At 36.6% G+C, this 13,784-nt stretch overlaps 2 protein-coding genes and 1 pseudogene across 7 annotated transcripts; 1 reads left to right on the forward strand and 2 right to left on the reverse strand.

The window, feature by feature from the left end:
- The first annotated feature begins 2,842 nt into the window (after positions 1-2,842).
- On the forward strand, positions 2,843-7,139 carry LOC104776184 (protein NLP4). 6 transcript variants are annotated; one of them, XM_010500197.3, is made up of 6 exons: positions 2,843-3,228; positions 3,473-3,553; positions 3,991-4,814; positions 4,898-4,945; positions 5,020-5,941; positions 6,039-7,139. In XM_010500197.3, exons 1-6 carry the CDS (start codon positions 3,186-3,188, stop codon positions 6,836-6,838), a joined length of 2,718 nt encoding a protein of 905 aa, XP_010498499.1. In that variant the 5' UTR covers positions 2,843-3,185; the 3' UTR covers positions 6,839-7,139. The 6 variants fall into 6 exon arrangements, with proteins under 6 accessions (XP_010498499.1, XP_010498500.1, XP_010498502.1 ...); XM_010500199.3 differs by having other exon boundaries at positions 3,010-3,233; XM_087508709.1 differs by having other exon boundaries at positions 3,021-3,372.
- Positions 7,120-9,379, reverse strand: LOC104776183 (putative serine/threonine-protein kinase PBL21). The gene is made up of 6 exons (XM_010500196.2): positions 8,790-9,379; positions 8,641-8,688; positions 8,388-8,542; positions 8,110-8,299; positions 7,639-8,030; positions 7,120-7,563 (listed from the first exon to the last, which is right to left on the reverse strand). The coding sequence occupies exons 1-6, from the start codon at positions 8,893-8,895 to the stop codon at positions 7,300-7,302; spliced, it is 1,155 nt and encodes a 384-aa protein (XP_010498498.1). The 5' UTR covers positions 8,896-9,379; the 3' UTR covers positions 7,120-7,299.
- A 2,474-nt stretch (positions 9,380-11,853) lies between these two features.
- On the reverse strand, positions 11,854-13,388 carry LOC104776186 (putative F-box protein At1g20657 pseudogene; annotated as a pseudogene).
- Positions 13,389-13,784: the final 396 nt, after the last annotated feature.

Consider the following 13,784-nt stretch of genomic DNA (forward strand, 5'->3'; position numbering starts at 1 on the left):
ATATATTATTAACCGTTGAGACTCAAATCTCAACAGCTCAAACAAAGTTATCAAGGAATCATGCGGATGTGGCCACAATTTGATTTTCGCGGATGTGTTCCTTATCAAACCTCAAGTATCATGGTACTATTGATGTCCAAAAAAAAAATCATGGTACTATGACTACTATCTAGTTTATCCATAGTTCGATATAAATAAATTATATATAAACACAACCTTGTATCTCAATAATTCATAGTTAAATTTGTATACTTTTTTTTTTTAATTGCAATATCTCATGAAACTCGACAAGCACATACCACATGAAAACGAACCACATTAAATCGTGACTTCGTGAGTATATATCTTTATTTATTCTTGTTACTTGAGTCGAATAATGAACGAATCACATTCGAAATCTAAATTTCTAACCAGACACTATAAACCTGATGGAAGATTCAAACTTGAAAAAGTGTTTCCCATAGAGGAAAAATGGTTAATTTTAAGATCGTTTTTTTTTCTTTTGTCTTTTTTTTTTTTCTTTTGTCTCCAATTTCTTCACATTGAAGGAATCATATTCCGTATGAGAGAAGTGTTGCATCTTGTTTCTGCAAAATATAAATCATATAAAATTCCCAACGGCCCATACGAGTGACATAACGAAAACTTTTTAATTAATGCTTGTGACTTATAATATAATCATGCTTCGATCATATAAATATCTTTTTATTTTAGTTATATAATACAGTCAATTAGAGAACCATGCAAGTTGACCATACAAAAAGATGATATTTTGATCTTAACTACGTGAGTATTTTCCTAATTTGAAATACACACACAACAGTTGGTCATTGGCTTTTATCCTATTGTGAGTGTAACTAGAAAATTTCAAAGGTTAATTCTTTTTCACTAATAATAAAATATCTTCTTTTTTTTGTGTACAGATAATAAAATATCTCAAACATGAAAATATTCAAATATAATTAAATTGTAGTAGAGAAATAGAGAAACAAATGTTGCTAATAATATTCATATATTCCATGTTGTACGTTGTTCAAATCCAACTTCTTCGCTTACAGTAGGACGACCAAAAATAAAAAAATGTACAGTGTGACACACTTACTATTGGATCCCAAAGGGAGAAATGAATTTGATAGAAATTAGAAGTGTGAGTAATATATGTGGAGTGTACCTAATTGGGAGTACGTATGAGAAAAAAAAAACCCAAGTGGGAGGAAACGCAGTCATGCCCACTTGTTTCGTCTTTTGTAGCTTACGTTACCTTACCTGTGTATTAGTCTATCTAATAGATAGAAACTCTTGCGTGTGTAAACCTATTCCTCTTTACGTGTATAGGGATAGTGAGATAAGCCCCGTTCGTACCATAAAACAAAAAATGCATTTAATTGCATAGGAGATAAATACTCTTGAGTTCTGACTGGGAATTATTGGTGTCACATTCCATCCGCCAAAAAGCATATTGTCTGTCCTATAACTAACGCGATTGAAAACTACATAATCAAGAAACCCGACAGAATATGAATTAGGTAAACTATCACATAATAAAAAAAAAAAAAGTTTTTGACTAATGGAATGACTACTAAATGGCTCTCTCACTCATAAATGTGGATTGGACATTCGTATCGTTCGTGTAATCCATAATCTCCTCCCGAAAACATTCACACCTTTTCGGAAGAATCATATCATTTTTTTCATCTGTCTATTTTAAATTCGTTAATAATAATAATCTATTAACTTGATCTGACCACAACCAAATATTTTCTTAAACTTGTGTTTTCTTTTTTGATACAGTTCTTACATATATAAACTTGTTTTTATTTTTATTTGAACCGCTTTTCATAAGTCTACTTTAAATCCAACAAATCTGATGTTATTCTACACATTAAACATCATCCATATCGACTAAACTGTTTCGCAAAATCCACAAATTTGGTCTAACTTTTATTTCCATTGTGGATAGTAAGTATAAACGTAAACATTAAAACGTTGATGCAAAAAGCAAATATCCACATAACATCATGGGATTCTTAGCTTAAGTTTAGCTAAAAAAAAGAAAACCAAAACCATGCATGCTTATGAGAGAACTCGGTTCGAACTTTCAATTGTAAAATTTTAATTAACGAAATGTATTAATCAATGGTTTTGCCTAACAAAATATTCTATTATATATTCTTGCGGTGGGCATCTATTCACGAGCCGAAGATGGTATTGGTTACACAATCCCCTCCACTACATATAAACTTTTGTTACACAGAGAACCACTTTTTATTGTCAATTTGATTAGATAAATACATATATCTTCTATTATCAAAATGAGGGAAGAAGAAGAACCTACTCCCCCACTCGTTTATTTTTTATTTTTACTTTCTGACTTATGCAAATAAGCCTATAGGTTATAACATTATTAATATAAAGGGCCTTTGAAGATTCTTTAATTTTCTAATAATTATACCAACATGTAACAAAATGACCTAAATCGATGGACAATTGTAAACATAAAAAATTGTTAACTTTGTCCTCAAATAGCAACAAGGCCCTATAAATGGAAAATGATTCGCTTTGCTCATCCATCCACCAATAATAATTAAAACGTTGAAGAAGAATCATTCTCCAAATATAAACTTTTGAACAAAATAGCGAAATCAGATATTGTATATAACTATATTTTAAAGATACTACAGCAATTATATTTGATTTTTTCATCCAAAAATAAAAAATAAAATAGGATCTTATTCTACCCACTGATTGTATTAAACAATCATAGAGAAAACAATGTATTTAATTATCTTTAGTCAGCGTATAAATAAATTAAAAAAGAGTCTTTTAACTGTTTCACTCATAGTTTTTTTTTTTTTTCTTGAACATCGACTGTTTCACTCATAGTTAATAACCTCTAATTCTTTTTAATACTATGATTTACGAATATGTGACGTTTGCTAAAAACAAAGAAGGAAAAAAAATGTTTTTGACTTCTTTACATGAATATAAATTTACGGCACAGGACATGTTATGGCTCTTTTGTTTATGATATTCCCTCTCTGTCTCTATTCTCTCTCTAGAAAGTGGAGGAATCTTCTCTGTCTCTCCTCCAGTCCAAAAAAAAGAAAAGAAAAAACCAAGCAGCCTGGAAGAGAGAGAGAGAGGCAGAGTGATTTGTTCTGTAATGTTGAGTTGATGATAGATATATGATGAGAAGCAAACTAACCCCGGAACAAAACAAAATTATCAGTAAGGTCTCCTCGCTATGTCCCGATGCAAGCATAGTTGATGAGATAACGATCCCACAAATATTTCATTTTTAAAATCTTTTTTTTTTTTTTTTTTTTCATCTTCCGTCAAGAAAGAAAGAAGTACACCACCACATAGATATAAGTTATAACCAACCCCCTCCCATCAGTCACATCTTTTACAGCTTTCTTTTTTTGATTTGAGATTTCGTTTTTTTTTCTCTCATCTGTTCCTTTTGTCTCAGACAACAAATTTGCAACAGAGGAACATTTAAAAACAAAACCTACCCACTTGAAGAAGGAATCTCCAAGAATCTCTCTTTCTTGTGAGTTTTTTCTAAAAAGTTTGATTTTTTTTCGTTTAGAACTAAGCTGATTAGTTTAAAGGTTCGTTTTTTTTTGGGGGGGGGGGGGGGGGTTCATTGGGGTTAAATTGGTATCTATTGAGCTTTATATATTGTTTGACCAGCTTGAAGGAATCAATCAATCAAACAAAAAGTTTTGTGTGTGTGTCTACTTTGGATGCTTTACTTTTGTCATTATGAATTTGTTTTTGGCAAGATTAGTGCTTGATTCGTGTTTCCCAAATTATTTTATGTTCTACTTTGTCGGTTGGTGAGAATTTGATTTTCATGAGTCCTCCTATTATCGATTTCTGAAAATGTAAGCAAGAAGAAGAACATAACAAACAGCTCGAACTCGACCTTTTTGTTTGTTTGTTTATGAAACTTGTTGAAATATTGATGCTTCGTTTTTTTTTCAGATGGTGCTTCAGTGAAAAGCAAATTACATTTATCCATGGAAGATAGCTTTCTTCAGACTGAGAACGCGGTTATGGACTCTGAGTTCATGGATGGGTTGTTGCTAGATGGTTGTTGGTTAGAGACAACAGATGGATCTGAGTTTCTTAACGTAGCTTCTTCAACTTCTTCTGTTAGCCCTTTTGATCCATCTTCCTTCATGTGGTCTCCAACTCAAGATGCATCAGCAGCACTCTGCACATCAGGAGGAGTAGTATCTCAGATGTACGGTCAAGATTGTGTTGAAAGATCGAGTCTTGATGACTTTCAATGGAACAAAAGATGGTGGATTGGACCAGGAGGTGGTGGTGGTTCTTCTGTTACTGAGAGATTGGTTCAGGCAGTTGAACACATTAAAGATTACACAACTGAGAGAGGCTCGCTTATTCAGTTGTGGGTTCCTGTTAACAGAGGCGGTAAGCGAGTTTTGACCACAAAGGAACAACCTTTTAGCCACGATCCCATGTGTCAAAGACTTGCAAACTACAGAGAGATCTCTGTGAATTATCACTTCTCTGCTGAGCAAGATGATTCCAAGGCCTTAGCTGGTCTGCCTGGTAGGGTTTTCTTGGGGAAGCTTCCTGAATGGACTCCTGATGTTAGGTTTTTCAAGAGCGAGGAGTATCCAAGAGTACACCACGCGCAGGATTGTGATGTCCGTGGAACGCTGGCTATTCCGGTGTTTGAACAAGGTAGTAAGATTTGCTTAGGGGTTATTGAGGTTGTAATGACCACTGAGATGGTTAAACTAAGACCTGAGCTTGAAAGCATTTGCAAGGCACTTCAGGTTTGTGTCCTTCTCTTATGTTTTCAGCTTTTGCTATTGAATTGTTTTTTTCTGAGAGGGATCAATGTGTTTCCTTTCCACAGGCAGTTGATCTTAGGAGCACTGAACTTCCGATTTCGCCTTCTCTAAAGGTAATAAACGAAACTACATGAGTTCTATTAGTTCTGCTTTATGGTCTAAACAAGATTGTTTCATCTTTATTCAGGGATGTGACTTATCCTACAAAGCTGCATTACCTGAAATCCGAAAACTCTTGAGATGTGCTTGTGAGACTCATAAACTACCTTTAGCTCAGACGTGGGTCTCTTGCCTTCAGCAAAACAAAAGCGGGTGCCGTCACAACGATGAGAACTACATCCATTGCGTATCAACCATTGATGATGCTTGCTATGTTGGTGATCCAACAGTCCGCGAGTTCCACGAAGCTTGCTCTGAGCATCATCTCTTGAAGGGCCAAGGAGTTGCAGGTCAAGCCTTCTTGACCAATGGACCTTGCTTTTCGTCTGATGTATCCAACTACAAGAAATCAGAGTACCCTCTCTCTCACCACGCTAATATGTACGGTTTACATGGCGCGGTTGCAATTCGCCTGCGCTGCATCCACACGGGCTCTGCTGATTTTGTCTTGGAGTTCTTTTTGCCTAAAGACTGCGATGATCTGGAGGAACAGAGGAAAATGTTGAATGCACTTTCAACTATTATGGCTCATGTGCCTAGAAGCTTAAGGACTGTTACAGATAAAGAACTAGAAGAAGAGAGTGAAGTGATAGAAAGGGAAGAGATAGTAACGCCAAAGATAGAAAACACTTCGGAACTACAACAACTACACGGTAATTCTCCATGGAGCGCCTCTCTTGAAGAAATCCAGCGGAGTAATAATACTAGTAACCCTCAGAATCTTGGATTGGTATTTGATGGAGGAGACAAACCAAATGATGGGTTTGGCTTAAAAAGAGGTTTTGACTACACCATGGATTCTAATGTCAATGAGAGCAGCTCATTCTCAAGTGGCGGCTTCAGTATGACGGCTGAGAAAAAGCGCACAAAAGCAGATAAAACCATTACTTTGGATGTTCTTCGACAGTACTTCGCAGGGAGTTTGAAAGATGCAGCCAAGAATATCGGTGGTAAGCATCATTCTTTTATCTTCTCGTATCAATTTATCAGAAAGTCCTAAGACTGATCTCTACTTTTTTCCCTTTTTCTTGTCTTGAATTGTTTCAGTTTGTCCAACGACCTTGAAGAGGATATGCAGACAGCATGGGATACAGAGATGGCCGTCAAGAAAGATCAAGAAAGTGGGACATTCTCTGCAAAAGATCCAACGTGTGATTGATTCGGTTCAAGGTGTTTCTGGTCCTCTTCCCATAGGCTCCTTCTATGCGAATTTCCCCAATTTAGTCTCACAGTCACAAGAACCTTCACAGCAAGCCAAGACCTCGCCTCCTTCTGCTCCTCCACCGCCAGTGCAGCTTGCAAAGTCCCCTGTTTCCTCATATAGCCAAAGTTCAAACTCTAGCCAATGTTGCTCCAGCGAAACCCAACTAAACAGCGGTGCAACAACTGACCCTGCTTCAGCTAGTGTAGGAGTTTCATTGAAGAAGACGGGCAGCGAGATCGAGCTTCAAAGTTCAAGTCTTGACGAGACAATATTGACACTCTCCAGTTTAGAAAACGTCCCTCAAGGCACCAACTTGTTATCATCACAAGATGATGACTTTCTGAGGATTAAAGTTAGCTACGGAGAAGAGAAGATCAGATTCCGGATGCGGAATTCGCGCAGGTTAACAGATCTATTGTGGGAGATCGGAAAGCGGTTTAGCATAGATGATATGAGCAGGTATGATCTAAAGTACTTAGACGAAGACAATGAATGGGTTTTGTTGACTTGTGATGAAGATGTAGAAGAGTGTGTAGATGTCTGCAGAACCACACCGAGTCATACTATTAAGCTTTTGCTTCAAGTATCTTCTCATCATTTCCCTGAACGTTCTTCAGCTACAGAATACAGTTTATGGCACTGACCTCAAATCAGAGAAAGAAAGACGAAAAAGAAGCGTTTTAGGACATGGTGCAAAAGATAGATAATACCTTTTGTGTTCTGTTACAATTGTTCATATTTTTATCTGTTTTTTTCCTTTTTGTTGAAAGATTACTGGGAGGTGCTTTGGGTTTTGTTTTTAAAAACGCACCAGAGATAAGAAGAGAAGAGCATGTAAAAATCCTTTCTTCCTGAAAATTTGAAGAGTGGCTTTTATTTACTGAACTTCCTTTGTAATGCGGTTTTCAAATGTAGGTACATATATAAAAGAAGAACCTTCAATTTTTACTTGTCTCCATAATTGTCATATACATCACAGGGAGAAAACTAGTATATAAGTAACTAAAGACAAAACATTTACCAAATAAATATTGTTTTCTCACAGAAGGAAAAAACCATTTTTACAGAACACCACTCAACACTTTCTTTTCTTGTGTGTTTTTTTTACAAGTCTCGTCGTCGTGGCGTTCTAGTAACCTCAGGTGATGGGGACGAGACGTTTCGAGCTTCATGAGACCGGCTCTGTACGGCTAAGTACTCAAGTGCCACAACAATGTCACCTATGAACGGTCGATAATGTGCTTCTTCGTTCAGACACATTGCGATAATCGCAATGGCATAGTTTAAACACCGTCTAGGATATTTTCCTCGTAGAGTCGGATCCACTAAATGTCCAAACTTCTTCTGATCCTTGAGGTATGGACGTGACTACAAAGACAAGAAAACTTTTGGTTATAACGAGAGTAGAAATATTCAAAATCAAGGTTTAGTAAGTTTACTTACCCATGTAACAAGATTCTGCTCCCCTTGCTTTTGACTCAAATCAATAGCTTTCCTCCCAGTAATGAGCTCAAGCAACACTACACCGAAACAGTAGATGTCCGATTTAACAGTTAACTTCCCGCTCATGGCGTACTCGGGAGCACAGTAACCGTAAGTTCCCATGACACGGGTCGATACATGAGTTCGATCACCTACTGGACCGAGTTTCGCCAGTCCAAAATCCGAGAGTTTTGGATTGAACTCTTTGTCTAACAATATGTTAGCTGACTTCAAATCGCGGTATATAACTGGCGGGTTAGCTGTGCAGTGAAGATACTCTATTCCCCGAGCTGCACCTACCGCTATTTTCATTCGAGTATTCCAGCTTAATGGTTCTGGATGTAACTCAAGATCTGAAAACCAAGCAAAAGAATCATAATCTGAAATCCTCAAAACACTTGTAACAAAGAAATAGAGTTTGAGTAAACCAACCAAAAAGGTGATCTTCCAAGCTTCCCATTGGCATGTATTCATAGACAAGAAGTCTCTGATCACCAGAAGTACAGTAACCAATCAATGTAACGAGATTCGGGTGATGCAATAAGCTAAGCATGAGAATTTCTACTATGAATTCTCGGTTTCCTTGAAGCCCATCTGGATTCAATTGCTTAATAGCCACTACCTGCTTTCATCAATCACATCAAAAGTTCTATTAGAAACAGAGTTTCTCTTTTAAAAGGGTTTGAGAGAGAGAGAGAGAGAGATCTGACTTGTCCAGAATCTAAGCGTCCTTTATAAACTCTCCCAAAACCTCCTTCACCGAGCAGATTGACTTCCCGGAAGTTTCTGGTAGCTGCAGCTAACTCCTTGAAGGTGAAACTCCGAGCTCCACCACCAGGTTTGGAACTATTCACTTTACCGTTTACTGTTTCCAATGCCAAAAAAAAGAAATTAACCCAAAAAAAAAGTGTCTGAAACAGAGACAAGAGACATCATTGAAAGAAAAAGAAAAACAAAACTCACCTAAGATACCTGAAATCGACTCTGTTCCTGTTGTATCACTTCCATTAACTGAAACCACAACAGAACAATCTTAAATAAAAACGAAACCTTTGAGGTAATAATTAAGAAAAAACAAGGAAATTTTTCGAATTGGAACTGAATAAAAGAACCTGGTGAATCGGCTGGGTAGCGAGAGTTGTTGTTGCATCGAGCAGTATCAACAATGTCGACTCTGATGTCCTTAGTTCGAGGATTCAAACAAGAGAAACAAGTCATTCTCTTTTCTCACACAATTACTACAATGGCTGATTGAAGAAGAAGGGGGGATTCAGATATGGAGCTGGTTTTAAGAAACCAAGCTCCAGAAATCCCACACCAGAGACACAGGACAGACACACAAAACCTGACAAAGATTTTTTTTTTTTTATAATAAACCTAGGATTTTTGGGTCTGAAACTAAAGAAGGGATTTGATTGATTTCTCTGTTTCTCTCCTTTGGATAATTCCAGAAAACAAAAGAACAAAGCTTTTTGGCAGAGATTATTGAATCGGCGATAGATTGCACAGAGAGATAGAGAGAGAGAGAGAGAATAAGTTATATTAACAAAAAAAAAACAAACTGAAGAGTTACTAAAATTGTACAAATTCCATCTAATCACGACAAAAATGACAAGGATCTCAAAAACAGTAATTATAATAACAAAATAGTAAAACAGTAGAAATAAAAATAAAACTACCTTTTTTTGTTCGTGTTCATATTGTATAAAACTTCTATTTTTATTATAGTTGGAGCTACTAAATATTTAAGTTGTAGAAGACGACGACAAGCTTTCGTTTTGTTCTTTTCGAACTCTATAGGACCCAATTTTTAAATATTATTATTAAAGGAATCAATAATTCTATCTTATTTCAAAAAAAATTCCCACAAAAATCAAAATCCTTTTTTTCTTTTCTATTTAATCCATAAATGCTCAGGTCCCCCTCGTGATTTGAAATTACTAGAATGTCCTCATCGGATCATCACGCTTCCGACAGTACCCTCTTCGGAACAGTACAGTGTTTGAGAGATAACTCAGAAGAAACACAAACACCCATGAGGCCGACATTGGATATCGAAGTTGAGATCTCGACAAATGGACGGTCGGGATTAGATAATCTTGACCTTACGTAATTCAGAGTGGGTCTCATTTTTAGTAGTCGTAGAAGTGGTCACACTCACACACACTGTCCTCTCTGCATTGACTTTATTTACCGTTTTAGAAAATTCTACTGTTCCTATCATAACAATGGACAATGGTACCTAAAATAATAATGGCTACTACTACTTCTACTTTATAATCATCCCAAATCAATTATTAGCTGATAAAGTTTGGAATTTCACCCATCTATTTCTACTAGTATCATATTTATGACATTGTTGTTGATTTACTCTAGAGCATGTTAATGGCATTAAATATAAAAACAAATTATTATGAGCGTTATTCTTTTTTTTTTGTTAACTGATATTATAAATTTTAGAAAAGATATAAGGTGAATTACAACATAGCCGGCGAAAAACAAAAATATTCCCGGAGTCTAAAGCCTAAAATGGGAAACTAAGCCGGCGAACAAACAGAAGTTCCCGGAAACATAAAACGAAAACAAATTACAAAGTAGTAAAATCAAAACCCCATAAAGGGGATGAATCCTTAAATAAAAAATTAGGCAACCAGGCATAAACCCTTAAACAATACACTAGTCTTAGGATGCAAGAAAAAATTCTTCTCTTCAAACACTTGGATGAGAACTACCAATGATGCCCACGGCCAATCCCAAGCTAAGATCAACCACCTCCTATCATGAAGAGAACCAATCTCTAGAACCATAACCAAAGACTTTATAACCCGGCAAGCAAAGACTCGAAACGCTTCCGAATGCGACGATGACGACAACATCGTCCAAAATCGTCTGAGTAGAAGTTTTAAAAGCAATCAGATCTTAACAGATCTGCAGAGCAAGGACAAGGAGCATAGCCTAACCTCTCGATAAAACCAAACTCAAAAGAGCCCAATGATGGAACGAAGAAGCTATCAACCACATCGAACAAAACACCCAAGAGAAGAGCCAACTACAAACAACTAAGACTATCATAACTTCTAACAAACTGAAGCCTAAGCTTATAAAGGGAAACATCCTTATGGGAATCAACGGCTGCAAAAGTAGAGCAAGGGTGATGGACGAGACAATGGCTGGGCGGATAAAACGCAATCACAACCAAACAACACAAACGGGTTCAAAGCAATGAAAAGCACATGAACAGGTACAAACGAAGGGAAGGGTCAAGATGATATATTATTCTTCGAGTCGTATCGTGGAACTTCTAGCTCCGGAATTAAAACCATCAACTTGCAACCACAAAACCCAACAAAGATCGCTTCTACCGCTATGCCCAAACCCGAGATCGAAACTCTTGTTAGAAGTAAAAGCTTCTCTCTCACAAAGAACAAAACAAACGTACTTGTTGCTCTGTTTTATAGAAGAGAAAACAAAGTATAATCGAACTTGAGGTATTATTAATAAACTGAAAAACTTGTGTGTTTACATCATAGTTTCGTTGCTTTAAATAGATAATACAACTGACGCAAATAAGAGTTTTATCTCTTCTACTTGTGACGTTTAGACAATACGACACAATCTAAACATCACGACTCTTAACTAGAAACTAACTTATACGAATGTGACTTTATGTTATACAAAACTCAATTATGTCCAACAACTCTAATCAAACCACAAGACTCCCCAATCAAGGGCCAAACTTCAACCACATCTACAACAAACAGAAGAGAGAAAATCAAACTAAGAGGATCAGATGCTTACACCATGGTCAAGGAAGACAACGAAGCCACAGAAACGGCGATCCTCCAACAATCGAACCATCCCAACAAAAGTTACTGCAATGAAATCCGAGCGTTACTCTTACTTTTGAAACACCTTTTTTTCTTTTTTCTTTTTGATAAAGAAGTTTAGTTGCTTTTTTTTTTTACCTCCAAATTTCTGCATAGAGTTAATAACTTCATTGTGAATTACTAATGCTGTATTGCTGTTGCCGTTTAAATAGTATTACTTTCGATTTACCTTTGATGTTTACATACTGCGTAGAAAACTGGAAACACGTTATAACAGTGTATAGCAAGGATAAACTTTTACCTTTGTGTAATGTACAGTATTACTCCGTATGCTGTATATATCCATATCTACGTAAATTGTAATATTTCTTTTTTACCTGCGGATAATGACTAACATAAGTGTCATCAAAGACACACAATTCGAAGCGTCTAAATGGCTCATGAAAAGAAAAAGAGTTTAAAAGCTTAAAAACCATGACTGATGACAAGTTTATGAACCTCTAAGGGAAGAGAGACAAATTAAACACCATAATTAAAATGAAAACAAAAGGCGCAATAGCAATCTATAACAAGGACTACGTTAAATTATAAGAGATTGGCTCAAGCTTGACAATGTTCTCTACATGATCTAGAAAGGCGTAAGCTTTAAGAGACTTCAAAGCTTCCATTCCTTGGATTCCAACTCTAGTCATAGTGTTCCTCTCGGGATCATCGTAGAGAAGGTAGGAAGAGTTGGATTCGGATATATTGTATTTGTATAACGAGAACACAATTTCACCTGTGTCACTTGTTCCAACAAACCGTAACTCCGTCTTTTCAATTAGATCCTTCCAAGGAGGGGGCATTACGTAGATATAGCTCGACCATTGGTGTTTCTCGGCATCTTCTAAAACCCATAGTTGAATCCCTGTTATAAGTAATTTGTCAGGGCCAAAGTTCGGCTGGAATTTAGCTAATTTACCCTTGTAGTTTACCAGAGTTGGTCGAATCTCCGATCCCGAGCTATGTTCCATGCCATGAGCTTTCTTTACATAACTAAACTTCTCAGATTTAATATCAAAGCAAATTATATCAGGATACCCGTCATAGTCACCATCGACCATGCCTAAGTAATACAAAATACCATTTACGCAAATCCCATCATATAGAGGATGATTATGATTCCATGCCTGCTTCACAGGACAAGGAGAATGTGCCATGTCACATTTGATCTTCCTCCATGACGGTTTTTTTCCAGTTACGTTGCTAATGTCAGAACTTGATGCTCCCCAAATTTTCCAAATTGTGACTGGGTCATACACAATGATTTGAACTCTTTCTCGATCGGATCAGACCCAAAATACGACAGTTGCTGTTCGTCTTGACTCTCGGTAAAGTCCAGGATTGTCCTGTGCTAGGGTTACATATCAGTGGCACAGAAACTGTCGTTCCCTTAGTCTCATGAATGTTGAAACCATATACGAAGCCACAAACAGGAGACGAATCACGAGGCTTTGGTGATGAGAAGAAGAACGTTTTGCCGTCTTTAGGGCACGTGAACAATAGCTTCGGGCGAGACGAAGATATGGTGAAGAACGAATCAGTGAAGATTGGATTGCTAAGTGTGGAAGCACATACCTTGGAGGCTTGGACAAGCAACGAAATCTCGCTACAGATTTCGCCGGCAATCTCTTGAGTATCTCGATAACGAGATCAAACGGGAGGAACATTTCTGACGTATTGCGCCGTGTTTTCATGCCTTTTCTAATGTCTCCATTTTCTCTTTCCGTCGGATAAACCCTAGTATTTATTATATAAAAAATAACAAATAAAAAGACCTACTTTTATATAAACAAAGATAACGTAAGGGTCGATCTATATAAACATTTACGTCAGTGCATGTTTCTTTATAAAATATAATCGTGTGTATGTATAAGAGTAAATACCGTATATGTAAACCAACAAAAGTTATTTACATACATGTAAAAGTCGAAACTGCCGAATGTTTATATAGATCGACCCTTACGTTATCTTTGTTTATATAAAAGTAGGTCTTTTTATTTGTTATTTTTTATATAATAGAGGAGTCCAAGAACGTTTGCCTCAAATAAATACATAAAACAGGATAAGTATAAAGTATTAATATTTTTTATACGACTATAATTGGTGAAGAGATGAACCAATGGTTTGAGAGGAAAAAAATAAATATCACGAGACGTCGAGACCCACCAAACAAAGACGGTCATGTAAATCCCGTGACGCGTGAGCCCCCCTCTCCCTCTTGACAAAATTTAACCACTA

Source organism: Camelina sativa, chromosome 3 (genome assembly GCF_030686135.1).
Source record: "Camelina sativa cultivar CO46 ecotype springtype chromosome 3, ASM3068613v1".
Lineage (NCBI taxonomy): Eukaryota > Viridiplantae > Streptophyta > Magnoliopsida > Brassicales > Brassicaceae > Camelina > Camelina sativa.